A 25,667-nucleotide genomic window follows, 5' to 3' on the forward strand; every position below is an offset into this window, starting at 1 on the left:
TAGAACACAGGATCATTCTCGTCTGTGGGCACGTCAACTGTATGCTTGCGAAAGACTTCTACAATAAAACAATCATCCACCACCATCATTTCTACAAACTTATCACTACTCATATCAATTTTTTCGCCATAACATTCATGGCATAGCTCTTTTACACTGCTCATGACTCGAACAAGGTACTCCAAATTGGTCTCTGGGTTTGGTTTTCGATCAAAGGACGCAATGTAGATACCGCAGTTATTTTCTTCCATGACTTGGAGGCAGGGGCGGATGCATTGAGGGGCAGGGGGGTCAGACCCCCCAAACTTCAATGATTGTTCAGGGATAACTTGAGTGCTGACCATCTGAACTTCAGTGAATGTCTATGGATGACTTGGATGTTGCCCCTTAAAGGTTGGAGTTGTCCTTCATATATGCCCTTCAACTGCTTGTAAAATGCATTAGAGTGGTGTCGCCCCTTTACAGTTTAGTCCTAATATTATTTACCTCTGGCTTGTTTGTTGGTTGTGATTACAATTGTAGGCAGAAAAAAAGAACCAAGTAAAAAACTATCCAAAAATGCAAAGTAAATGAAATGGTGATCTCAAAGAATAACAAAACATCATCATTCTTAGACAAACATAATAATGGGATGCAATGATATCAAACATTGTTAGTGTGTTCAAGATAAGTGTGTTTCTTTGTTAAGCATTATATGGGAGCAGCCTTGGAACATGTTAGTTAGCCACGTAAATGAGGCATTAGCTGGTGTGTAGTATGCCTTTCCAAATGACTTAAAGCCTACCAAAACTTGATGAAATGACGATATGCTTGCTATTTCTATTAAAAAAAAATTGCACGCTGCGCGCACGATTCTTACTAACCCCCCTAATATTATTTCCTGGATCCGCCACTGCTTAGAGGTAATTGAATTTAATATGGCTGAATGTTTCTTTGATTGATAATTTCCAAAATTACAATATACAAGTATTTATAAGAAGAAACCCTATAATTGATTCCTATGATTCATACAATTGATACAAAGTAGGAAAGTAAATATCTAGCTAATTGATACAATCAACACTAAGTAAGAAGGTAATCATTCCAACATATTTGCTCAAACCACCGTTGATTGTATGTTAATCTAGGAAAATATCTTGTATGATTGTTGACTTTCTCAACATCTCTTTTCCAGGTGAAATGGCCCTGTTGAAACCAAATTTGGAAGAGAAGCGTTTTCATTATGCACGTGTAGTACATTAGGGATTCTAAATATGTGACTACAACTTATTAGCTTTAACACAGACTTTGCCATTAAATTCATGAATTATAGTCCTATAACACCAAATTGCCTTACCCGTTTTCAGCAAAGTCGAAACGGAAGGAACTAATTCCTTATTTTCCAATGCAAAAGCAAGGTTCACCATAGTCGTTTCATCCTAGAAATTAAAAGACCGTGTTACTGATGTATCATGTATGAAATAAAATTTTAGTCAAAATATGAGCATAGATCTTACAAATCAGAAATGATTTCTGCACACCTGCACACCCTTGTTCAATCCATTGACTCTCATTTACTTATTCGATCCAAAGGCCAGAAGTATACAGATGTGTGCATGGGGAGAAAAAAAAAGCCCGTTGTCTATTCATATATATCATTTCTCTTAACGAAATATTTGACAAAGCAACTTAAATTCAAAGCATCCTAGCTACTTATAAGATGGAACTAACAACCTTGGAGGCTCGAAAACCATGGCATAAGATTACAATCTCCGCAGAGCCAGTTTCATGTAATATGCCCACAAGCTTTTCGCTATGTTTGTTGGGTATAACGATTTTGAGTTGCGGAACTACGGAAACAAGTGCAATGGACATTAAGCAAACAGCCATCAACATATATCAAGCACTATAAACATATTGCTCTGAGATTGATTTCTTGCAACTACAACACATACAACATACATACTCCAATACATATATTAAGGGAGATGATGTTTCTTACCTGCTGAGTTTTGTGCAGCTTCTGCCATTTTCAAGATTCGTTTTGGGCTGCGATTGCTGGGAAGATTAAAGTTCGGTGAAGGGAAGCTTATGGAAGTGAAAGAACTTGAGAGCAGCATATTAGTTGAGATTATAAGCTAATTAACGATTAATTAATCCTCAATGGCAGTGGAAGTTTACCTAGAAACTTTTGCTTGCTGCTCGTTGCTCTGCGATGCGATCTACACAGCTCCAGTGAGTTTGTAACTGGGAGAGTATCGGACCAATCCAGTCAGATCAGTTCCCAACCAAATAATGTTTTGGGTTTTCAGGCTTTGGTCCGCAAGAGTCTCATTTTTACCTGTTGAACCCTGGTCATTTCTGGGATTCTCAAAACTGCCATTTATCTATCTTTTCTTTTGGGAAACGATAAACATATGTGGTTATTCAAGCAATATATACACCACTTTTAGCTTCTCATACGCCAGTATTTGATTATGTCTGTTGTTTTCTAACTTAGTATTTTTGGTTATTCAAGCAAATATACTAATATAATATACACTTCGGTAATAGCATAACAACGGCAGCACCAATCAATTTCACTCAACTATCAGGTTGAAAAGAAGGTCGGTAATATTCCTATTTGCTCGTAATTGGGAGGTCTCACACTATTGGCTCACATGGATACCGAGTAAAATACCTAATTATAAATGAAAAGCCTACAAGGAGACGGGGTTAGAACTTGAGTGCATAAAGGAAGACATATCATAAATAGTTGGCTAGGTTCATATCAACTTCGGCTTAATTGTTGTTATGCGACAAGAGAAGCTTTTTCATTATGCGCGCGTAGTACATTGGGGATTCGAAATGTCACTACAAGCTGGGAATGGAGGCTGCTTGTGAAGCTTGCCTCGAATCCAAGATGTTATCAGTTCCACTTGAATGCTATTTCACTCAAGGCTTCCGTATTCACATTATTTTCTGCAATCACAACTCTGATCTCATCCTTAATTGGCACCATGGAGTACTCATTAGTCATTAGCATTGTTGTGTACATATCTGTTCAACAATCGATACATATTTTACAGTTGAAGGCGCAGGCGCTGTCTTCAGAGTAAAACAAGTTAGTAAAATCACTTAATATTTTATGTTTATCTCGCTAACGCTATAAGGTTAATTCAAGTCTGCAATTTGGATTGAATAGGTGTTTGAATTGGAGACAATATCGATACTAGATCAAGGAGTAGTAATGAGGCTGATCTGTTGCCGATTATTTACTCCCTGGTAGTTTGCGCTGTTTTCCATTCAAGGATGCTGGTACTACAAGTAGGTCGAAAATATTTTGATGACTTCTAATTTTTTGCAACCGTGTGAAAGGCCAGCATGCACATTGATCATGTTTCAAATGTTGACACTCAGATCACCACCATATTCAATATGATTTCCTACGTAATCTTGCAAAAACTCACTCATGATATAATCTACATTCGGTGTGACATGTCACAATGCCATGTAATCTTACAAACTCACTCGTGTTATAGCACGTGGTAACACGACTGGCGGCCTAGCTAGCTCTCTCTATTGCTTGGAAGTAACTTTTAGAGAAGGATGGAGATCAAACTATTTAGCTCAATTATGCCTAGCAGCTTCTCTCTAGTCTCCAAAAAAGTGGTAGTAGCGGGGGCAACTTTTTTCTCGAAAGATTGTGTTTTTGTTGTGTTGTTAGGATTTAGGATTGTCTGATTTAATTGTTTGGGAACGCTAATTTTGGGGGCTACATCTGTAAATGTAGATTTTATTGTAATATCTGTGAAATCGAATTTTCATAATTCTGGGGGAACATAAGTGACAAGCTATGTTTTGTAACATATAAGAGACGAAGATGGTTTTAACAGAAGAAGAAATCACAAGGCTTTACAGAGTCCGAAAGAATGTAATGCAAATGCTGAAAGATCGGTACCGGTGGCTCTGGGGAAGTCGGAATAGGAGGCACTCATATTGGAGAAGTCAGAATAGGAGAGCACTCATCTTGGTTCTTGTGTTTCAGATTTATGTCTTCTTTCCGGACGAACCAAAGCTTGGGGTCAAGACAATGAAGACTTATACCAACCGCATGAAATCGGAGAATGTGTTCAGATGATACTTCTATGTACGCTCGCATATATTTACGCATTACGACTTGCTAATATTGTTCATTGTGTCATTTTATTGATCTTTAAGCTATAAATTTAATGATTATACCAAATTCTGAGGTAAAAACTCGATTCGTGGTGCAACGATTTGCATCATGTAGTTAATGTCACTGAACGTAGAAAAACAATCCCGTTGAAATGCTCGCGATCGACCATTGAGAAGATGAGACTTGAATTGGTAAGCACAAACTTGTGGCAAAACTAAAGCATGCTTGTGTGTATCAAACTACATCAAGATTCAAGATGAGGACTTCATCCGACTGAGTCGTAACGGGTGCAACACTTAACAAATTTATATGCTGATTGGCAGAGCATCTAGTTTGAAGTAGCCTTGTCCTGCTGCAGAGCTGCCTTAATGAAGTCCATGACGACCGATGCTAACTCGGCTTGATGCGAGGTGTACAAATGATTAGCGCCTTCTACTAGATGTAATTTGTGGTTAGGTATTATCTTGGCAAACTCTAGTGCATCTTCAACAGGGCTGATCTCGTCGGCAGTTCCATGGATTGTCAGCACCCTGTATGTACAGAATCGGGGATAAACTCGGTCATGCAGAAAAGAAAAAAAAGGTCGTACCCAGTGCACAAGGCTCCCGCTTTACGCAGGGTCTGGGAGAGATGAATGTCGGCTAGCCTTTCCCCCATTTATGGAGAGGCTGCTCCCAAGTCTCGAACCCGAGAAAGGAAACACGAAACCATGAGAACCGAGTTAACTACAGTTTGCTTACCGGCATTCTTTGTCAATCTTAAGGCATGATTCGTGCATATCAGTACTTAGGCGATCCATCAAACTCTCCTTGGTCAGACGATAATTACCATCTCCTACAAGCATGGCTCCATTAACCGGGTTAAACGCCAGCACATGCATTGCTTGTTTTTGTGTGTTTAAGTGTGTTGCGTGAGCATGTTACTGAACATAAATGGAAAGATGCTGAAAAGAATTATTAAATTACCTGACTTAATCTTAACATCAATGAACCCTTCCTTCTTGATTACTTCCATAAAGTCTTTTCCACAGCGTTCTTCAATGCCTCTCTTCAGATCATAACCTCCAGAAACGTTGACAACCGTACATATGTTATGATATATGGAAGCATACAGAAGCACAGCAACGCCTCCTGTAGTAACAATATTCAGCAATACCTTAGGTACACAATACGAAATTACTCATTCGAAATATTCATCAATAGCATTTTCTCCTTGATCGTGCAACACAATCCAACGTACCTCTACTGTGTCCAATAATTGCACTGGGTGCACGTTTTGCCCCAGAGAAGTATTCAACAACAGAGTGCAAGTCATCAGCCTCTCTCCGAAAGCTAGCATACTGAAAGGAGCCTTCACTTTCCCTGACAACCAAAACACCACAGCTAATCAGGATCAATAAAATCGTTAGATCTCAAACTGACAACAACGCAAACTTTGCAAGAACAGTATGATGAAGACAGAGTCACGCTTACAACTATGAAACTAACAAGGTGCACACAACGAAACTCTACTCAAAACCTGTTATATTCAAGGATTTCAAACCCTGTAATTCGACAGCCTTACCCAATTCCGGCAAAGTCAAAACGGAAGGAACTGATCCCTTCATTTTCCAGTGCAACAGCAAGGTTCACCATGATAGAGTTTTCCTGGAAATCAAGATACAGAAGCTGTGAAACTTTTGCCCACAATGATCCCAAGTTGCCAACCAAGCATTACAATTTTCCACGAACGATGAACTATGCGGTACTATTCCTTTTTTTTTAGTAGGGTGACAACGTTAGTGGATTAGACAGTTAGTTGTTAGGGAGAGGGAACCGGTGGGGTGGGGATTGAACCCGCACCAGAGTGTATTATCATCAATTATTAAAACATTGTCGTCTTCAAAATACAAACTAAATTATTCAACAACCAAAGTTCGACGATAGATGTGAATGAAATATTAGAAAAATAATTTAAATTATAAACATCCTAATCCAGCTGGAACCGAACCCAACAACAACAATAATAACAACATTTGATATATCAAAAATCCAACCTTGGTGGCTCGAAAACCATGACATAAGATTACAAGGTCCGGGGAACTGGTTTCGTGTAACAATCCCACAAGCTTTTCACCGTGTTTGTTGGGTACGATGATTCTCTGTTGCTGACCCACTGACATCGCAATTCGAAAAAGAAAAAAAACAAAAGTCCACTAAACTTTTGGTAAAGTCGGCAACTTGATGGCAATAAGAACATGAAAATTCACAAACAAACATATATAACGTGAGACGATGAAATTTCTGACCTGGATTTTTTGCAGCTTCTGCCATTTTAAAGATTCGTTTGGAGCTGCGATTGCAGGAAAGATTATTTTGTGATGGTATCGGACCAATCCAGTCGGATCAGTTCCCAAGCAAATAATGTTTTGGGTTTTTCAGGTTTTGGTCCACAACAGTCTCTTTCTTACCCGTTGAACCACGAGTATTTATGGGATTATCAAAACTGCCATTTATATATCTTTTCCTTTGGGAAATGATATGTGGTTATTCAAGCAATAATCATTATATACACCACTTTTAGCTTCTCACTTAACAGTGTTTAATATACCGTTGTTTTCTAACTTAGTATTTTTTGGTAATTCTAACAATATACTAGTATAATGTACTATTTGTCAATAGCATAACAACATTAACACCAACCAAGAATTTCACTCAACCATCGGGTTGAAAAGAGAGTCGATAGTATTCCTATACTCGTAATTGGGAGGTCTAATACTATCAGCTCACATGGATAACGAGTAAAATACCTAATTATAGTTGACCCACTTTGCGATTTAGCTAAAAAGCCCTTATTAAAATATAAATGAAAAACCTATAAAAAGCAAGGTTCTAAAAGACGATAGGCGCTAGACTGGTCGGGTGACATGCTGGGGCCTAACGCCTAGGCGAAATAAATTTATTATATTCCATGTATATAAATGTCTGTTTATACTTCAAATATATATAATTTCATCATAAACTACAAAGTATAATGATATATAGATATATATATATATATATTATGAAGTATTGGAATACAATGAAAATAGGAGAAACAAGCATATAATGTGTGTTCATTTAACTATACAACAAGTCCATAATAATTTATTGTAAAAAGTAAAATGCAAAATGAAAGTTATATATTTTCTGTCTAAGTGAGTCGCAACTTAGGCGAATGCCGAGACAAGTTTGGGTGGGCTAGACAGGCGCCTCAGCAGGTCTAAGCGTCTTTTCTTAATTTTCAAACGTCTAGACATTAATTGGAACGATGACCAGCCGCCTAGCGTCTAGGCGGGGATTTTCAGAACAGTAATAAAAAGACATGATTAGAACTTGAGTGGCAAAGAGAAGACACATCACACATAGTTGGCTAGGTTCATGCCAACCTTGGCTTAATTGTCGTTATGTGACAATAAAATCTCATTGTTCCCCTAATGTCTCCCTTAACCCCCTTTACTTTTCCTCCATGTCTCACATTATCCATTTTGTCAACTCTCTCATCAAAACCCTAATGCATTAAATTTGAGTTGAATAGAACCTTGGTTTCACGAGGCAATGGTATATTTACATCATGAACTTCACTAATTCATCAGCATGAACTGCACCCAATGTGTGGCCATTGGACTTGATATAGGCAAGGTATGAACTGTTCTTAGAGGCTCTATGGATCCATGATGCACCCCACAAAAGCTCATCCTAAGTAACAGCACAATTGGGCTCATAAGAGGAACTTTAACGGGATTAAAATAAGGGTAATATATACAGATAGAACTAGTTACAAACTTTAAATAAAAAATAAAAGTGAGGGACTACATAAATTATGGTATGTTTGGTGTCCCTCCAGCTCTGATTTTTGATTAAAAGTTAATGACGTGTTCCGTTTGTGCATATTTTTCGTAAAAGAAAGCAAATTATGCACACGCATTTGGGTTACATTTATCCTGAGTATAAGCAGTAAAATGGCAGACCATTGAACTAATTGAGTCACTGTAAGAACCTCTGTACTTTTCTGCAAAATCAAACACCTGCATGGCGATCAAAATTTAAAATTAGCATTCTTGTTAACACGCGGTGAAGGCGAAGAGATTGTTAAAATGAAGTCAAATTTTGTTTAATAGATGTTTACTTTCATTGCTGTGTGAAGCAATTTTTCAGAGCAAGAAGAGTCAGAGTCTTTGAATGCTACGGAAGCTGCAACCAATGCAGCAGCAGTCGCAGCTGCAACATCTGATCCCGGATTTTGGGTTGACACCTTGTACACATTGCGCAGCCTGCAATCAGCAAAACATGTGACTGTGTAGGACTTCTCTTCAACTCCAAACCAACGTCGTTAATAAAATGTCAATTCTTATAGCCTTCAGTACCATGGTTTAGTGCCATATTTTATTGTCTATTTAGTATCCTAATTCTTTTTTTTTATTATAAGTTTAAGCGGTTTTATTTGTGCATATTTGCTTGTTTCTTTGGATCATCATGTGTTTGGGCATGGGGAAGATCTAGAGGAGGACAAGAGAGAATAACGAATGGTTTTTCTTTATATATACCATTTGAGTCTCTCTGGATATCAGCATTCATTTGCAGGAATATGTGTTCTCCATACCGTCAATGTCTAGTAGAAAGCCCTAAGAGAAAGAAAAGGGGTGCAAAAGGAGGAGGAGGTGGAAGGTTTGTATAAGAAAGTAAAATACGTAAAATAAACACGAAAATTAGACATAAATTAGACTTATGGTGCGAACTTTTACGTAGTCAATGGCAGAATTTTCAATGCATCTACAACGTATTTTTCTCATGACTTGGTGAGATATACATTGCGTTATAAAAGAGATAGAGAGACGGAAATATACAAACTGTCTGCCTTCCAAAGATTCTACATAACTAAGTTTTTTTGTGGTCTTTGTTTTTTTTATTTTTTTTCCTACTTGCTTTGCTCGGGGCAAAAGGAAAAAATAATAATGTAAAGTAAAAAGAAAAGTTCAAGTGGAGTAATTAAAGAAGTAAAAAGAGTGAGGGCCACGTGCACTTGTTTGCAGTGGAATCAGGAGTGGTTTAAGAGTGAGGTGCTTACAAAAATATCCATAAAAAAAAGCTGTGAGGGTTTTAGGTGTTTGGTAAACTGAAAAAAAATGCTTCTTTTAGAAGCTGCTCTGAGAATAAGCTAAAATCAAAGGAAAAAGTTGAAGCTGCTATTTGCAGCTTTGAAAAACTGGCTTTTTTTTCAAAGCACATGGAGCTACAGTGCTCCTTTAATGAAAAGACTCACTATCAAACTGTTTTTTTTTTAAAAGCACTTTTACAAAAAAATTTACCACACAACCGCTTATTCTCACAGCAGTATTTTTTCAAAGCACAGCAATACCAAATCAGCCCTCACTCTCTCCTCTCGCAGTCGACATGAAGAAAGGGGACAAGGATTCTCTACTCTCTCATTTCCGATGACCTTTCGTGTCCTCCTGTTTTGTGTAGTTACGGTTAAGTTACATTAATATTTTATTTTATTTTATAAAGATAATAAAATAAAAATAAATAGTAATATAAAATATTAACGTGATTTAATCGTGAACATACACACAAAAAGACACGCACATAAAAATGAGAGGACAATCCTTTCCGAAGAAAAGGTCCATTTCACCACTAGCTCTTCTTGTCAGAATTCCTCTCTCCCTCACTCGGTCTCTCTCTCTCTCGCTCTCTCTCTCGCTCTCTCACTGCTCTCGCGTTTTCTTCTCTCTCCTCTCATTCCTCACCCTCTCTCCCCCACTGTCACTGTGCATACACGTTGTACAGCTTTCCCGGCCACCATCTCCCAAACCAAGGACACTACCAGCTTCGTCTTGACCTCACAAGCCAATAACACCCAGCCTCGGCTCCAACATCCTTCCCGGTCGTCGGGTTCGAAACTCGGAACGTTCATGACTTCCCGGCCCTTTGTCGACGAGTTTCAGAAACTCCGGCAAGTTTTTTCGTACCAACCGGCGAGCAACCGAGGCGCGAGAACCCCACCATTGTACTCGCCTCGAGGTTGGAAACAAAGCCCAGTAATCCAACCGGACGTCGGAGCACTCACGGCGACGCAATGAAGCCGCAAAGAATTCCGAGCAACAATCTGCAGAAACCAGTGAGTTTTCTGCATTTCGTCTCGGACCGGCTAGAATCGGTCGACCGGCTCAGATCGGCTCTGTCTCTGTGCTCGATCGGACGGGCCGGTTAGATCGAAGGCTGGATCGGGTCGGACTGGCTGAACCGGTTGGATCGGGGGTCGTACCAGATGAACCGGGTCGGATCGGGTCGGACCGGGTCGGACCGGATGGACCGGTCGAAGCGGCTGAACCAGGTCGGACTTTCGCTCGGCCGGCGGAGACCAGCCAAGGTTGACGGAATGGGCTTCGGACCCGATGGTTTGATAACTCCCATGATGTTTCGGAGGCATGGTTTTAGGGGACTTGTGCTAAAACTTGTGAGACGCAGCAAACTCAACTCTGAATTTAACTTTTAACTTGTTACCAATCTCGAAATCGATGCGAAAGAAAATGATGAGACAAGATTAAAACCCTTGTTTGAGATTCCTTGATTTGAAAAGAATTCTGGATCAGTAAATCAATGGTTGACAAAATGGATCTCCCGCTAGAATTTCGGAGAAGATATGAACACAAGAGAGAATAAACCTAGGAATATGATGGATTCTGTCTGCAGAAATTCTCACTTGTTTAAGTAGTCAATAGGTTCAGACTGGTTCAACCTTGAAGAACAGCTTTCTTCAGGGTCAGTTGGTCGTCAATAATCCGTGCTGATTCTCACTTGTTTATTAGAGGTTATGAGGATTACTTGCACTTGATATAGCTATTTACTGAAAATCCACAACCTTGAAGTGCTGATTCTCAGATAGTCACAAGCCAGGAGCTGCTGAGCTGCATTTGCCAATTTGTTGTCTTTCGACGCTACAACCATTGCTACAAAATCAAAAAAGGAGCAAAACATGATTAGTACTTTAAAACATGTGGAATGTTGATTCAACAATGTTGTTTCTTTTTTCCACATACCTGTTGGTAATTTATTCATCAGCTCCAGCGCAAAAGAAGGCACTGATAGTGCAATGAAAGGTTCCCGAGGATTCTTCAATGCTTGAGGAGTGATCTGAGACACGGTCCTCAGCGAACTGATACGAAGGGCAAGCCTGGATTAACATTATCGGCCCGTGCAATCAAGGTCGTTGAGTAAGTATAGCTCCACACCGTTAGATAAAAGTAAAGATAATTTTGTTATTGTTAAAGGGTAATATTATGATTTTTTATCATAATAATTATCTTTTAATGATGAATTATCTTGATATTTTCTTGTACAAGATAGATGAGATGCAAATGCAGTTCAATGTGATTTGGGATTCTTGGAGTCAAGACGCGTGGTGGATTGGGAGCATCAGAGCACGTTATTAAGAGTCCTAATACATTACTGCATTGTTGGCAAATGGACATTGACAGTAGGGGTGGGTTCAAAAAACCGAAAACCGAAAAAAACCGAAAACCAAACCGGACCGAAGCCGAAAAAAACCGAACCGAAACTCTCAAACCGAACCGAACCGAATCTATTCAGTTCGGTTTCGGTTTTTGAGGTTCAAAAACCGAACCGATATATATATTTAATTATTTTTTTCAATGTTTATAAATAGTTTAGTCATACAATTATAACAAAACAGAACTTGTTGTGAAGTTGGTTAGTGAAACTTTCCAAGCTGGTGGAGCGCATGGGTTCGAACCCTCTTCACGCCCCCCGGATTTTGGGATTTTTTTTAATTTTTATAATCAAATCAATAAAACCCTAGCAGCCACACTTTTTCTATTTGTCACTCCCCTCATCTCTCTCTGCGCAGCCACACCTCCAGACAGTACTTCCTCCATGCCTCCAATTTCTCCCTCTTCTCTCTCTTGTCCCCTCTTCTCTCTCAGTCCTCCCTCAAGCTCCAGCACCGATCCCCATGGCTGCGAGCGTGCAGACCCTGCAGCAACCCTTCCTCTCACTCGCCGTCGCCGTCTCCAGCACCCATCCCCGTCGCCGTCTCTCAGCGATCTTTCTCTTATCCCTCTCACTCGCCGTCGACTTTCTCTCGCCGGTTCAAGGCTCAAGTGTCGACCCACAAATCCCCTCCTTTGCAAGGTTAGTCTCTCACCCCATGATGCGTTTTGCAGATTTTTTTTTTCAATTTCGTTGGTTCTAAACTTCTGATGAATTTGATCTGTAGCTTCTAAATTTCATGGTTTTGCAATTTGTTTTGAGTTGCTGCAGATTACTTGTTGTTTGATGTGTCTGAGATTGTGAATAACTAGTTTAATCCATCTGGTAGTAAATTTAAAGTGGAAGCGGAGAGGAAGATTTTGGAGGTGAGGGAGGGACAAAATAATGAAATGGCTTGTGAAAATTTAAGTGGGAAAATTGATGTGAATAAACAAACTAAAGGGTCAGAACTCAGAAACATGGTTAATATATAACAAACATGGTTGTTTGATGTGCTTCTGAACGAGCAGCAGAAATATGGTTACTTATTTTACTCAATAGCACAGATTCTTTGTGACGTGTTTAGCACAGATTCTTCAATTGGTTTTAAGTTTTAACCTGAATATGGTTACTTATTTTACCATTTCCAAAGCAATCTAGATGGCTGATATTAACTACATTTGTGCATAGGCTTCTAGATGACTGAAGACGAAAATGCTGAATTGAGCGAAAAAAAGATTGAAGAGCAACAATGGCCTGTGATGAAAGAGATTGAACAGAAAAATGCGACTTTGTTGAACGAGGCTGAAGAGAAAAATGCTTCGTTAAGCGTAAACAAGTTTGAAGTGCAGGACACGACATTGATGAACAAGACTGAAGGGAAAAATGCGCCATTGTTGAACGAGACCGAAGAGAATAATGTGCATTTTTTGTGGTTGTTTTGCATTTTTTGGAGGAAAAAAAAAACCGAAAAAAACCGAAACCGAACCGAAAAAAACCGAAAAAAATTTGGGCCGAACCGAAATTTCGGTTTGGTTTCGGTTTTGGCAAAAAACCGAACCGATAAGAACCGAACCCAGCCCTAATTGACAGAGATATTAATGCATGCATAAAGGTGTGGATGCCGAATTGGATTTGGTCAGCCACGTGTGCTTGGCATTGGTCAGCCGTGCAAAACAGGATGCTTATCAGCACACCTTGGCTAAGGGATAGGAGATTTAGCGCATAGCCATATGCAATTACACAAGATAGAATCCACCATATGCAATTCCACAAGATAGAATCCAGTTAGGACTCTCCATGAGTATCAAGCCGCGCCAAGCAATGGGGTTTAATCTTCACTATGAATAGAGAAGGTTGTGCAACATTCAAAGGATCTTCAATTCAACACACAAATGTCCTGCGCAAATTCTCTCAACAACCTTGAGACTTTTTCCTTTTCTTTTTTCGCCGACACACATTTAGTTTGGATAAACAATACTGTGAAGGCAACCGGTGATATCTTCAGTCGGCATAGATATCATTGTCACCGTAGAATCAGCCGGTCTCACAGCATCTTCAGTCGGCATAGATAGCACTACGTCGAGGGTGACTGGTTATCTATCCAAGTCTTGGTCAAAAAAGATTATGAATCCTTATTGGTCGAGGTCATCTCATTAGCCTTCCCGGCAAAGTGAGGTGTTACAATTTATTAGGCTCGGCACATTGCACGCCGAGTTAGTTTATGATTGGATACTCTCAAGTGGGATTTAGAGTTCGACATTCTGACGGCCGAACCATGTTTATTGTTAAGACATATATCCACTTTGAGTATTTGTGCCCTTACACTTTGGTGTCTATTCAGCGTGAGTTTACTCCGACGAATACCATCACTGTGACCGAATCCAACGACGACGACGATTTGTGAACTTTGTGAGAATAGTAGCCTTGTCTTCAGTATCGAGAACCCAAGAGACCGAATCGCAATCGCAAGACGCAGAAGTCGGCCACGCACTCAACACAACATCAGCATATTTTACTCCTCGGCCGAACTTGGCCGACGAGTTGGCACGCCCCGCATTCAACCGAAGGACGTAGTTAGCTCATAAATTACTCAGCCTGCACGCCACATAGGCTTGGTAATTTTTAAGGTCAACAAAACGACAAGCTAAAAAACCTGCACAGGGACTGCATGAAAGCAATAATCGACACCCAGCAAAGCCGCTTCGGCATCAGTTGTTGCAATTATATTTTCTGGCAGCGCAAATCTTGGTCCATGGAGTCCCAAGAAGGTAAGAACTCCAACCTGTCCGACGCTTCTTCGGCCAAATACAATATACAAGTGGAACCTGCACTATGAGCAAGCTGTGAGAAAAACCCTTTCTTTTCCAGTTTCGCACCAACTTGGGCGAAATGAGGTTCTACCGGGAAACCATGGATTTTTAGTTTTCGCTATTGGTAGGTTGAGCCAGTGGAATGGAAGACAGCAGCAAATGACATGATTGACCACGGATTGCTGAAATAATCGTGGCTGAGAATTGTTTGCCATTGCATCTGTGCCACTGATGGTTATAATATGCATTCACATCCTCGGTGAGTTGCATACATATAAGAGAAATAACCGGGAACAGTGTCGTTGTAGAGCCCGTCGAAGAAGCGGGCGTGGTCCTCTTTGTTCAATAGTGTCGTTATCCAAGATCAAGGCGTAAGAGGTAATGTGACAAACCTGGATGTTTGGATCACACTGTTAGTAGGCGATGAGCTTTCTGAATAGAGACTCTGCATTGGATTCAATGTCTATTGGTTTTTCTACTTAAATGGACTGAGTCCTTAGTTCTCTGCAAAATAAAATGGGCATTCTTGCTATCCTAGCATATATGCCACGCATTTTGTTAAGCAATACGGACAATAACAGTGAGTACATCCGGGTTGAAGCTTAGTCGTTTAAAGGTTTCAGCGTGAACCCAATAATTTAGCCAATCAAAACCCTAAACTGATAGTGGATGCTCTATTTATTGGACAGTTTATAGTTCTTTTTATTTTGTTATTCATGTCGTCCATCAGTTCTTCACACCTAGTGTTAGAGTTTGTATCATCCTTTCAGTGTGCTGGAATATGATGAGAAACACCACATGTTATTATATAATTAGATGATCACTTGAAAAAGGATTTGGATTCCATCAGGATCCAAATTATGGGGATCATAGGGATCCTCACATCTTAGTCATTCATCGTATATTGTGCGATAAAAAATTATTTAAAATCAAACACAAATAATACCTAATGAGAACTGGGTGCACGATATATGATGAACGGTTAGGATGTAAGGATTCTCAGATCCCCATATAGAGGATCCGGAGAGGATCCTCATCCCTTGAAAAAAGTTTCCCTCTGGTTGTAGAATGATTAGTGTTCGTCCCGTGTTCCAGACACACAGAAAAATATCTCATCCTCTGTCCTGACCACTTGACCTCCATTTAAAAATAATAAAATAAAATAAAGAACAAACAAATGTGAAAGGGCATGAATAAATAATAACGTGTTCAAAATAAGAAAGAAGTGAACTAAAATCTATTTGTCCCCATGGCCAGAAAAACCGACAAATAAAATAATACAATCAGTGACGTTAAGTTATTCTTTGGCTCATGCATGTTGCATTTAATTAATCCAAGAGAGTGTTTGGACACCAAAATATATTAATTAATCCCTAAAATCATAGACTAAGTTGAGATAAGAAAACTAAGACGGCTGGTTCTTTCATTTTTGTAGTGGAACCAGAACTTCATGTTCGAAGAACCAATATAAGATATACAAAACTTATAATCTTTACTACTTACAAGAGTAACGGGTGTAGAAGAAAGGAGAAATATAGAGGGCGATTATCTTATTTTTCTTTTTCATCAATAATATACCACATATTATGGTAAAATGTATAAGGGGATAGCACCATTTTTTCACAATTTTTAACATAAGTTTTTGTGAAGCTCACTCTGTAATGATTTATACGATCTGAACCGTTCATCTTGTAAATCTTCTTTCAAAGATCATGTCTACCTAAAACCATGACCGTTGGATTAAGGGTTCTTTGTAGAAACATATTCATCCACTTTCTTCGCTACAAATAAATATCATGATTTTGAATTTATCTAATATTTTGCAAAGATGATCTATAAATGATATTCTATAAGATAAACGGTTCAGATTATTAGAATACGTTACAAAGCGGACCACACAAAAACTTGTGCCTAAATTTACGTAAAAAAAGCAGTGTCACAATCTGTCCCCAATATATAATCACCGTACTTAAAGGTAGTGAAGGACATAAGCTTAACTAAGGCTAGCCATCCTCACATTTTAGCTTGTACGTATTCTATATGAATTACAAGAAATAAAAACAAGTGAGAAAAGATGAGTGTCAATTGTGGTCTATTAACTGGGTGGCTACGATTCTCTTAACAATCGCCATTCGAGGATTTCTCACCAAATAACGTATGCTCCAGTCAATACAGAAGAACGTGTTGGGAAAGACCGTTCACACGCACATGGTGATTCATTAACCAAGTTCATTAGTATATCAAATAAAAAAACCAAAACATCGGAAAATTTGTAACTGTCTTTTACCGAAACCCTAAACATTAATTAATGTGATTCATTTGTCTATTTACTTGGAGAGAGTATCCTTGTCGGATTCTTTTTATGAGGATTCCGAATATTCTTTAATCACATCCGTTCATCGTGTATCATGTGGTCAGTTTTCGTCAAGTACTGTTTATATTCAATTTTAAATATAAAAAATTACAATGATTTCTAACCACACGATGTACAATGAACTGATGCGATTTGAAGATCTGAAGGATCCCCACTCATTTACTTGGACAAAGTAAGATAATAAAGTGCTTTTTAATTTGGCAGATGGTGTTTTACCGTAGTGGCAAAAAGCCCTATGTACTTTGGTGTACTTTGGTGTGGGTGTGATTCCCATCGATTCCGTCCTCTTAACAACTGACTATTTAACTCACTAACTTTATTGCTCTAATAAAACAATACGGTAATTAATTTGAGTAAAAATTTGTAAATGTAATCTTTTAATAGAAAGGGTTTAGGTCGTACCAGTAAAAATATAATGTGGACCTGAAACGAAATGTCATTTTAACCATGCTTACGCACTAAACTATATATATATAAACATGGTGTGAAACTAAATTAATGTAGTCAACTCAACTGCTCCCATGAACACATCTAGAGCACTCTAACAAGAGATTTTTTCAATGTGCCAAGAAAACGAAGCGGTATGTTTTTTTTTTTTAATAAACGATTTGTTTTTTACAAGAGTCGAACATAAAACCTCCCACTTACAAATAAAGAGGAATACGCCAAATGTTATTATACAAGTGAAGAAATTATTTTTTTTTACAATTGTCCCTTTACTTATATAATGACATATATCGTATGTTATTCCGAGCATATTGAAAATTCTTTTTATCCTTAACTCCAACAGCATTATAATATCCCGAATCAAAGGGAAGCTTCGGCTGATTCTGTAATTCAACATTAGGTGCGCAGCGCTAGAAGATCTACTCAAACACAAAATATTGCCTGTTAATCTAGAACATTTCCAAGTAAATTAATAGTAAATATTATGTTTGACAAAGTTTAGACAAACGTCACAAAACCACAAACCTTTGCATCGATTGATCCCTTTAATTTTAAAAATTGTGACAGAAGAACTTGTTGGGAAGGAGCGTTCATACCACCACATGGTGAAATTCATAACCCATTTCATTGGTAGATAAAAAAAAACATTGACAAATTATGAAAGGTTAAGATTTTTTTTTATTATTTAAATGTGAGAATGCAGAAAAATATAGAAAGGGAAAGAAAGGACACTATGCCTTCCTCCCTTGACCCTTTTCAATTCAACAGATGCACCTATGGCAAAAATCCTCCCATGAGTCATGGGTAGTCTTTGACCACTACTTTTCTAACCTACCCCCCTCTCTCTCTCTCTCTCTCTCTCTCTGTCTCTCTCTCTCTCCGCACTTGCTTTACTACTTTTCAAGTTCTCATCCTTTCTACTTTTCAAGTCCTCATAAACGAGAAAGAACTAATTTCCTCTCTCATCAGCTCTCCTTCCATTTCTTCTCTTTCAGTTTCTTCCATCACTAATATGAATGCGTTTTTTAAATATCTTATCTATTGTGTCTGTATATCACTACTTTTCAAATCTCCCTCATCTGTGCCACCTTCTAGTTAAGAGACTCTTCTGATTCTCTGTACCTAATCATGTTCTGCATATTATTCACGATGACTAAGGAGGATAAATATTGGGTAGGGTCATCGTGTCGTCGTGAACAAAAGACATAAAGGTCGGTTGAAGGGTAGCAGGGAGATCAAGAGGCTCCCATTTCCAACCTTTGTCTATGGACATTGCTTTCCAACTAGATGAAGGCTCTCGCGCCAATTTCCTTCGACTTGTCATGCAATCTTTTGGCTGCTTCTACATTTGCTTGTGGTCTTATATGCCCCCTCCTTCTAAGTATGGACGCATCATTCATCATTCATCTCTCTCTCTCTCTCTCTCTCTCTCTCTCTCTTTCTCTCTCTCTCTCACACACACACCCACCCAAACACCCTGAATGTGGATGGAGCTCATATTAATAATGTTGGTTTTATGTGTTCGTGCAGCTTCTTATTTTTTCTCGATGGTGTTTATGATGAAGAAAATCAACCAAGCTCTTCTTCGGGCAGTTTGGCTCGGCAGCTTTTCAATGAATATCGCCTATCAGTATTCAACGTTGTCGAAAATGAGTACGTAACTATGGGTATTGGTTTGCTTGTATAGTTATCATTGTTAGTATTTCTCTCATAAGTTTTTGGCTGCATGCATGTACATGATCAGCTGTGTTCCAGGATTCGCTTTCAGGAATAGCGTTCCATATTTGGAGTTGCAAGAAATGGACCTACAAAGACTGGCATCAGTTGATACACAGAGGCAATTTTATCAGGTAACTAATTTAAAATATAATTGAACAGAAATTTATTACAATTCCCAATTTACACGAAGTACATTCATTAATTTACGCAGGCAAGATATCGCTAATTGAGTAATTTTAATCTGCTTGTAACAGGAAGCAAGGATTAAGGTTTGTTCATGCTGGATTAAAATATTGGCTTACAATATTAATTAATTAATGCTGTTCTCTTAATTATAATTTCCTCTTAAATTACAGACTGCAGTTTTCATGGGGTGCAAAAGCGGAGAAATTGAGCTGGGCTTGTCCAATGTGTCTCAAGTAAGACCAAATTATAATCTAACTTGGAATTATGTAAAAAACTTTTGGTTAAACGGTGGGTTTCGAACCCTAAACCTAGCATACAGAACTCAGAACACTACCCACCCCCACCAAGCTGACCCAAGTGGCTTGTAATTATATTAAGAATCTTAATGCATAATTGAGGTTTATGATAAACTAATTTATTTTTTGTTGTTTTGCAGATAGACATAAAAAGAGAATTGATGAGAACCTGGTTACCAGAAGCTTTTTCCAGACAATTATCTCCACATACAGAAGTTGCCAGCAGGCCAATCAATGTTCAGCAAAACCCACCGTCATCCTCTTCATCTTCTTTGAGATCACTTTCCGTAATCGATAGTCCTGAATATTCCTCCCTCCTCTTCAACATTCCAACCACTACTACTTCTCATAACATCCCAGAGATCTTTACACAATTATCTTCCGATCCCTTGCGACCAATCAATGTTAATCCATTGGAACCTTTACCAATCATAAATCTCATTAGAACTACTTCTACTAGTACTAGTCCTCATCAACAAGCCATCCAAGCTTTTTCTCGAACCGGAAACATCCAATTCCCAACTCCGGAGATCGAAGATGCCACAATGACAAGAGCTATCCTTGCAGTTCTATCTTCTTCACCTTCTTCTTCTTCATATCAACCACCCCCACATACTAATCCACCTTCTTCTTCTACTGCTCATCGCCACTTACTAACTCCAAAATCCAGTGCTTTCAAGACTTACAGCACCTCAGCTTTAGCCCCAAGAACGCAAATGAGTGCTAATTTACGCCGGCAAAACATGCACAAGCGATCCATTTCCTTCTTGAGAAGCTTGAATCTGATGAGGCTTCGCGAAGGTATCCAAACCACCCGTCCCACAAGCGGCCAGTTGCATCATATGATATCGGAGCGCAAAAGGCGTGAGAAGATCAATGAAAGCTTTCATACATTGAAATCATTACTTCCACCTGGAACCAAGGTAAGCAACATGCATGCATATACACACACACACACACACACACATACTGTGTTGTTCAAAAGGATACTGGACCGCACTCGACTGAACGGGGCTACGGTAAACTATACTAAACTAGATGGAAGTTTTAGGGTATTCCAGTTCAGCACGGTCCAACATAGTTTACATATTAACACATTCGTTTGGAAATGCATTATTATACCATTTTCTCATTTTTGCATTGGTACATATATTGGTTTCGTTGCAATCGTGATTAATTAAAATTTTTCATACTGTAGAAAGACAAAGCCTCGGTTCTTATATCTGCGAGGGAGTACTTGACTAGTTTGAAAGCTCGAGTTGATGAGCTTAGTAAAAGAAACCAGCAGTTAGAGGCAAGGCTCTTGCCCCCGGCCAACTTAGGAGCTAATGAAGCAGCAGCTACTGCAGGCTCCTCAAATGAACGAGTTAGTCTTACACTTACACATGTATCATCCGAATCATCCCCCGATCAAGATCAGCAAATTATTGACTTGCAAGTGGTTCTAAGATCAATAGAGAGTTGCACCGAAGATATGGTGATCCGCATTTTGGAATTCTTGAAGCGGGTTGAGAATGTAAGCTTGATGTCCATGGAAGCCAATACTTGGATATCAGAACCAAATTCTAACATCAACCGCGTAATCCTGAGATTAAGAGTTGATCAGGTATGTAATAGAATACTTGTAAATTTCTTGAACTCATTAATTATTATGATCCCTGGTATAAGCCTTTAAGTAATTGAGGGGTGGGTAGGGTGATAAATAATGAAGGGTTTGTATTAAGAATATGAACCCCACATCGGAAAAATGAGGGATCTTGCATGTGCTTATAAGTAATTTAGCTACTCCTTATATCGTCAATTGATTTTAAGATATAACCACAACCTTTTTTATGGTATCAGAGCAAATTGTCCTACGTGTGAAACCTCAATAGCCACACATGCAGCCATGCTCTACATTATCCCATTTTGTCCATTTTGTATTGTTCATGTGTTAAACTTAAAGATTTTTCATATGTGAGGAGTCAATGTTGTCTCACACCAACTATGAAATCAATGCATGGTATAAACTGGAAAGAGACAATGACTATGAAATCAATGATTGCTATAAACAGTATTATATTGAATATGTATTTGGGAAAGTAGAAGGAAACTGAGAAGTTGTTTTATTTCTTTATATGTACAGGGAACCGAATGGGACGAGGCTGCCTTCCAGGAAGCAGTAAGAAGGGTGGTTGCTGACTTAGCATTGATATAATCAAATACCTGTTCGACATGTTCAATATATAGAATTAGCACGTAGGATAGACTAGTCCTCTTTTCGTTTTCTTTGTTTTGGTCGAAATAGTAGGAATAGTCAAGATTTTGATATATGGATTGCTTTTCGACCATCAATGCTTGCCAATTTTTGACCCTATCACATCCGGCAGGCATTCTCCACCATTAATTTAGACGATCAAACATATCAATTTGATTCATATTATGATGTCTATTGACCAAAAAGTATTCCACATTTTTTCCCATTTGTCCATGTTAATAGCTACTCTTTTTTAAAGTATTTTTTTTTTTATAAGATATAGCCACTTTCATTATTTGTATATTTTTTATTTAGGTTTTGTGGATTTCATAATTTTTCGATTAAAAATGTAGAATTATTTTTAAGAAATTAAATGAAAACAATTTTTAAGGTTTCTTCCATTAATTTGTTGTATTACACTCTTCTTGGTACAATTGTATTACATTTTACGAATCATCTATAAACATATAAGGATGGACGGGGTTCTTTGGTGCAACAGTTACTTCTCTTTCGTGAGAAGATTGATTCCTTACACACGACTGTTGACGAGATGCAAATCTCGCATAATCCTTCCTTATAAATTTACGTATAAAAAATGGGAGCTAGGGATGAATTGGGACATCCACCAGTCCGGTTCAGTCAAGCCCACATAGTCTTGTTTTCCATTTTCTTCTTTGTGGGTTCTTTGTTTCTTGTACGAATTTATGGTGCCCAAATTGACGGCAAACGGAAAGAGACCGCAATGCAAGAAGTAGGACCAAAAAATGATTTGGTATGCAGACAAACATTATTCAAAATATTGGCACATCAAAACTTCACATTTTCAATATTGCTTCAAAACCGCACATATCATTTTCACGGCTGGCAGCTCCATTGATCTGCCACGTCATGTTGAGTGGTTGAGGTTGGCATTGGATCCATGTATCAAACATATTAATCTCTTAGATTAATAATATTTAAAATCTCATTTGTGAGACTAGGTTCACCATTTCGCTTTTAGTGTATATAATATCACTGTTCAAAAAAAAATACATCTCGTTTGTCCTGAGTTGTTTGGCCACGATATCTGCTTCGGAATTCTAGGTTAGTCAATCACTTTTCTGCATATGAGACTCAGTAAAGGGTTTCTAGGTTTGTCCTGAGTTGTTTGACCACGGCAATGGCATGCATGCACTTGTCCAGGATCAAAGTTCGTTTTTGTGTTTTATTTAATTTCACGAACGTTGAATAAGCTATAGAATTAGTCTTTGAAACTTTTTTTTTGGGTCAGAGATTTAGTCTTTTGAACTTATACTATAATGGATTTCGTCTATGTGCTAATAAGTCGTTAATTTTAATTTTTTTTAAGTTTGACAAAATGTAAAGAAATGCTCCTTCCATTCTAACCCTTTAGATTAGATTATCTGGTATTGTACTTATGCGGTAGCATGATTTAGAATAATAATAATAATAATAATAAATGAATTTTATTTAAAAAAAACCTAGTATTTGACGCGGGACATATCTTTTTGTAGATACTAAGCACGCTCTTGATCGAGAGATTAAACGGTGTCATTAGCTTAGGAATTTTTCAATGTGATCGGTATACGGAATGGTGCGCACATGTTACTATATAAATAATGAGATATGTGTGCTAAAAAGTTAATAACTTAAAAAATAAAATTTCACACCACTTCTATTAAAACACGTAGTTTATCACTTGTATTTCTGTCACAACTAAACATTTCTCCACTAGCCGGCTTTGCTGAGTGGTTATACTACCAATCAAATAGCTGCACACGCAGTACCACATCAAGCATCAAAACATTGAATCCTGCACAGTACGACTTCAAGCACTCATGACTCATCTGTCTTGATAAGTAGACAAACAAATTTGAAACGGAAAATTTTATTTGAATTCATGTAACCTTTATCTACATCTAATTTATTTATTTTTATTGATATTGTGTTTTATTAAAGAATTAGTATCTCTTTAAACCCAAATTTATTACCTAAACTACCATCTCAAACCTATTTCAAAACATAAAGTTATTTTTACACCTATTCCTTTTATAAAATAACATCTCGAATTGAATGATTTTTTTCAAAGAGACGCCCTCTTTGCCTCTCTATAATTGCATATGCCGTATAGCATTTCTCTGGCTGCTTTTTTTTTTTTTTTCTTTATGCTACTATCATTTCCATGGCCATCCCACTTTCCCCACTTATTGCCGACAACTTCTCTTTGATAAGGGGAGATCTACTGGAGAATGCAATCACGATTCTTTCTCTTTTTTTTTGTCAACCAGCAAAACACTAAAAACAAAACCAAAAACGCCTTGCAATTAAAAGAAACAAACGAACCAGGATCCTCTCCTGAGCAATTTCCTAGGTATCCTAGGGATCCCGCAATCTTATCCGTTCATCGTATATCGTGCGGTCAGAAATCATTTAAATTTTAAATTTTAAAATTCAAATATGAATAGTACCTAACGAAAACTGACCGTACGATATAAAATGAACGGACAAAATTACGGGATCTCTAGAATCCCTAGGGAATTGCTCAGGAGAGGATCCTGGTTCGAAACAAACTATCAACTTTTCCAACAGTACGTGGTTGTAAGTTGCTTGTCTTGATTTGAAGAATTACAGGAAAATTATTGTAGCTAGTTCACTTTTTCACATTACCAACTTTTTCACCGTGAGTTCTAAACTTAAAACATGATATAAAATAAACTAAAGAAAAGGAAATTCTAACATATCTATCAAAACATTTTTAATCATCTTCAAGTGTCACATCTCAATAGAAAAGTTTGTTTCTCTCTATGGTTATTATGGTTTTAGCCGGAATGAATGGATAAACGAAGGGTGATGCTAGAATTTAATTATAGTGTATGGGTTTATTGATAAATTTGTGTTTTATTATTAATTTCATTTTGTACTTAATAATAATTATGCAATAAGGTAAAATAAACAATTAACATTTAAAATTTAAGTTAGGTGTAGAAAGAAGTTACACGGGTTTAAATAAAATTTCCTATTTGGAAACGGTTGAGATGGACAAGTTGAGTTAATAACTGCTTCTACTATAAGTGCAAATCAAAATCTGAACCTTATGCGATGGTCCGAGATGGGCAACAAAACGTTTGGTGTTCTCCATTTCCTTGCTAACAAAATTTAGTAACAATAAAAGATATCTATGACTTATAGTTGGTTCAAGTAGCTAGTAGCGATTAGGGAGAGTAATGTAAAGTTTTATTGGATCGAAATTTTCTCAGCTATCTCGGGTGGTTAAAACCAAAAAACTTCTTCTCGGTCTTGAGAGAAAGAAAAAACAACGCAACAAGGAACTCTTCACGATTCAAAAAGGCCACAGATTGAAGTGAAGTACTGTCATTTTCTTCAGGCCCCAGATTGAAGATAGCAAGGTCGCAAGAGAAAATGTAGGGATTGTTCGACACCTTTGATCATGGAGTTGAGGAAGAGGATATTTGGGTTCTTACACGGTACATAACACTAGTTTTGGTTAATATACCTGACACTGCCCTCCACAACGAGAATAACTTGCGTGAGAACGAGAACAAGGACGCGAAGAGTTCCTTGTTGCGTTGTTTTTTTCTTTCTCTCAAGACCGAGACGAAGTTTTTTGGTTTTAACCACCCGAGATAGCTGAGAAAATTTCGATCCAGTAAAACTTTACATTACATTACTCTCCCTAATCGCTACTAGCTACTTGAACCAACTATAAGTCATAACTATCTTTTATTGTTACTAAATTCTGTTAGCAAGGAAATGGAGAAAACAAAACGTTTTGTTGTCCATCTCGGACCATCGCATAAGGTTCAGATTTTGATCTGCACCGATGGTTTGATCCGCGATGATCTGAGATGGGACGATGGGAGAATTGCGTCCACAAATAGTAGTCTGAAGCGCTTAGAAAAATCGGCAAAGATCGAGAGCTTGAAAGATAACAT

The 25,667-nt window shown here is 38.0% G+C and overlaps 4 protein-coding genes and 2 long non-coding RNA genes across 15 annotated transcripts; 3 read left to right on the forward strand and 3 right to left on the reverse strand.

Moving 5' to 3' along the window:
- Positions 1–369: 369 nt before the first annotated feature.
- Positions 370–2,375, reverse strand: LOC139188935 (uncharacterized). Of its 10 annotated transcripts, none has more exons than XR_011572363.1 (5): positions 2,161–2,336; positions 1,982–2,037; positions 1,714–1,829; positions 1,337–1,418; positions 376–488 (listed from the first exon to the last, which is right to left on the reverse strand). XR_011572363.1 is itself a non-coding variant. In XM_070807034.1 (5 exons), exons 2-5 carry the CDS (start codon positions 2,007–2,009, stop codon positions 1,157–1,159), a joined length of 255 nt encoding a protein of 84 aa, XP_070663135.1. In that variant the 5' UTR covers positions 2,010–2,037; positions 2,161–2,375; the 3' UTR covers positions 907–1,156. The 10 variants fall into 10 exon arrangements, 4 of the variants coding, with proteins under 4 accessions (XP_070663135.1, XP_070663139.1, XP_070663137.1 ...); XM_070807034.1 differs by lacking the exon at positions 376–488 and adding an exon at positions 907–1,185 and having other exon boundaries at positions 2,161–2,375; XM_070807038.1 differs by lacking the exon at positions 376–488 and adding an exon at positions 907–1,185 and having other exon boundaries at positions 1,982–2,028; positions 2,161–2,266.
- Positions 2,376–3,841: 1,466 nt separating this feature from the next.
- Positions 3,842–4,099, forward strand: LOC114822668 (DNA-directed RNA polymerases II and IV subunit 5A-like). The gene has a single exon (XM_029097550.1). The coding sequence runs from the start codon at positions 3,842–3,844 to the stop codon at positions 4,097–4,099; it is 258 nt and encodes an 85-aa protein (XP_028953383.1).
- Positions 4,100–4,306: 207 nt separating this feature from the next.
- Positions 4,307–6,657, reverse strand: LOC103450489 (uncharacterized). The gene is made up of 7 exons (XM_008389855.4): positions 6,426–6,657; positions 6,174–6,292; positions 5,702–5,784; positions 5,378–5,499; positions 5,104–5,268; positions 4,879–4,972; positions 4,307–4,668 (listed from the first exon to the last, which is right to left on the reverse strand). The coding sequence occupies exons 1-7, from the start codon at positions 6,448–6,450 to the stop codon at positions 4,467–4,469; spliced, it is 810 nt and encodes a 269-aa protein (XP_008388077.2). The 5' UTR covers positions 6,451–6,657; the 3' UTR covers positions 4,307–4,466.
- A 4,039-nt stretch (positions 6,658–10,696) lies between these two features.
- Positions 10,697–11,495, reverse strand: LOC139192384 (uncharacterized). Its single transcript, XR_011576528.1, has 2 exons — positions 11,196–11,495; positions 10,697–11,105 (listed from the first exon to the last, which is right to left on the reverse strand). It is a non-coding gene; the product is annotated as an uncharacterized lncRNA (long non-coding RNA).
- A 388-nt stretch (positions 11,496–11,883) lies between these two features.
- On the forward strand, positions 11,884–13,076 carry LOC114823744 (uncharacterized). Its single transcript, XR_003771699.2, has 2 exons — positions 11,884–12,306; positions 12,835–13,076. It is a non-coding gene; the product is annotated as an uncharacterized lncRNA (long non-coding RNA).
- A 5,154-nt stretch (positions 13,077–18,230) lies between these two features.
- LOC103406936 (putative transcription factor bHLH041) lies at positions 18,231–21,837 on the forward strand. Its single transcript, XM_008345901.4, has 8 exons — positions 18,231–18,658; positions 18,808–18,930; positions 19,022–19,127; positions 19,251–19,265; positions 19,353–19,415; positions 19,619–20,401; positions 20,677–21,084; positions 21,604–21,837. Exons 1-8 carry the CDS (start codon positions 18,543–18,545, stop codon positions 21,673–21,675), a joined length of 1,686 nt encoding a protein of 561 aa, XP_008344123.2. The 5' UTR covers positions 18,231–18,542; the 3' UTR covers positions 21,676–21,837.
- Positions 21,838–25,667: the final 3,830 nt, after the last annotated feature.

This window comes from Malus domestica, chromosome 02 (assembly GCF_042453785.1).
Source record: "Malus domestica chromosome 02, GDT2T_hap1".
In the NCBI taxonomy this organism is placed as follows: domain Eukaryota; kingdom Viridiplantae; phylum Streptophyta; class Magnoliopsida; order Rosales; family Rosaceae; genus Malus; species Malus domestica.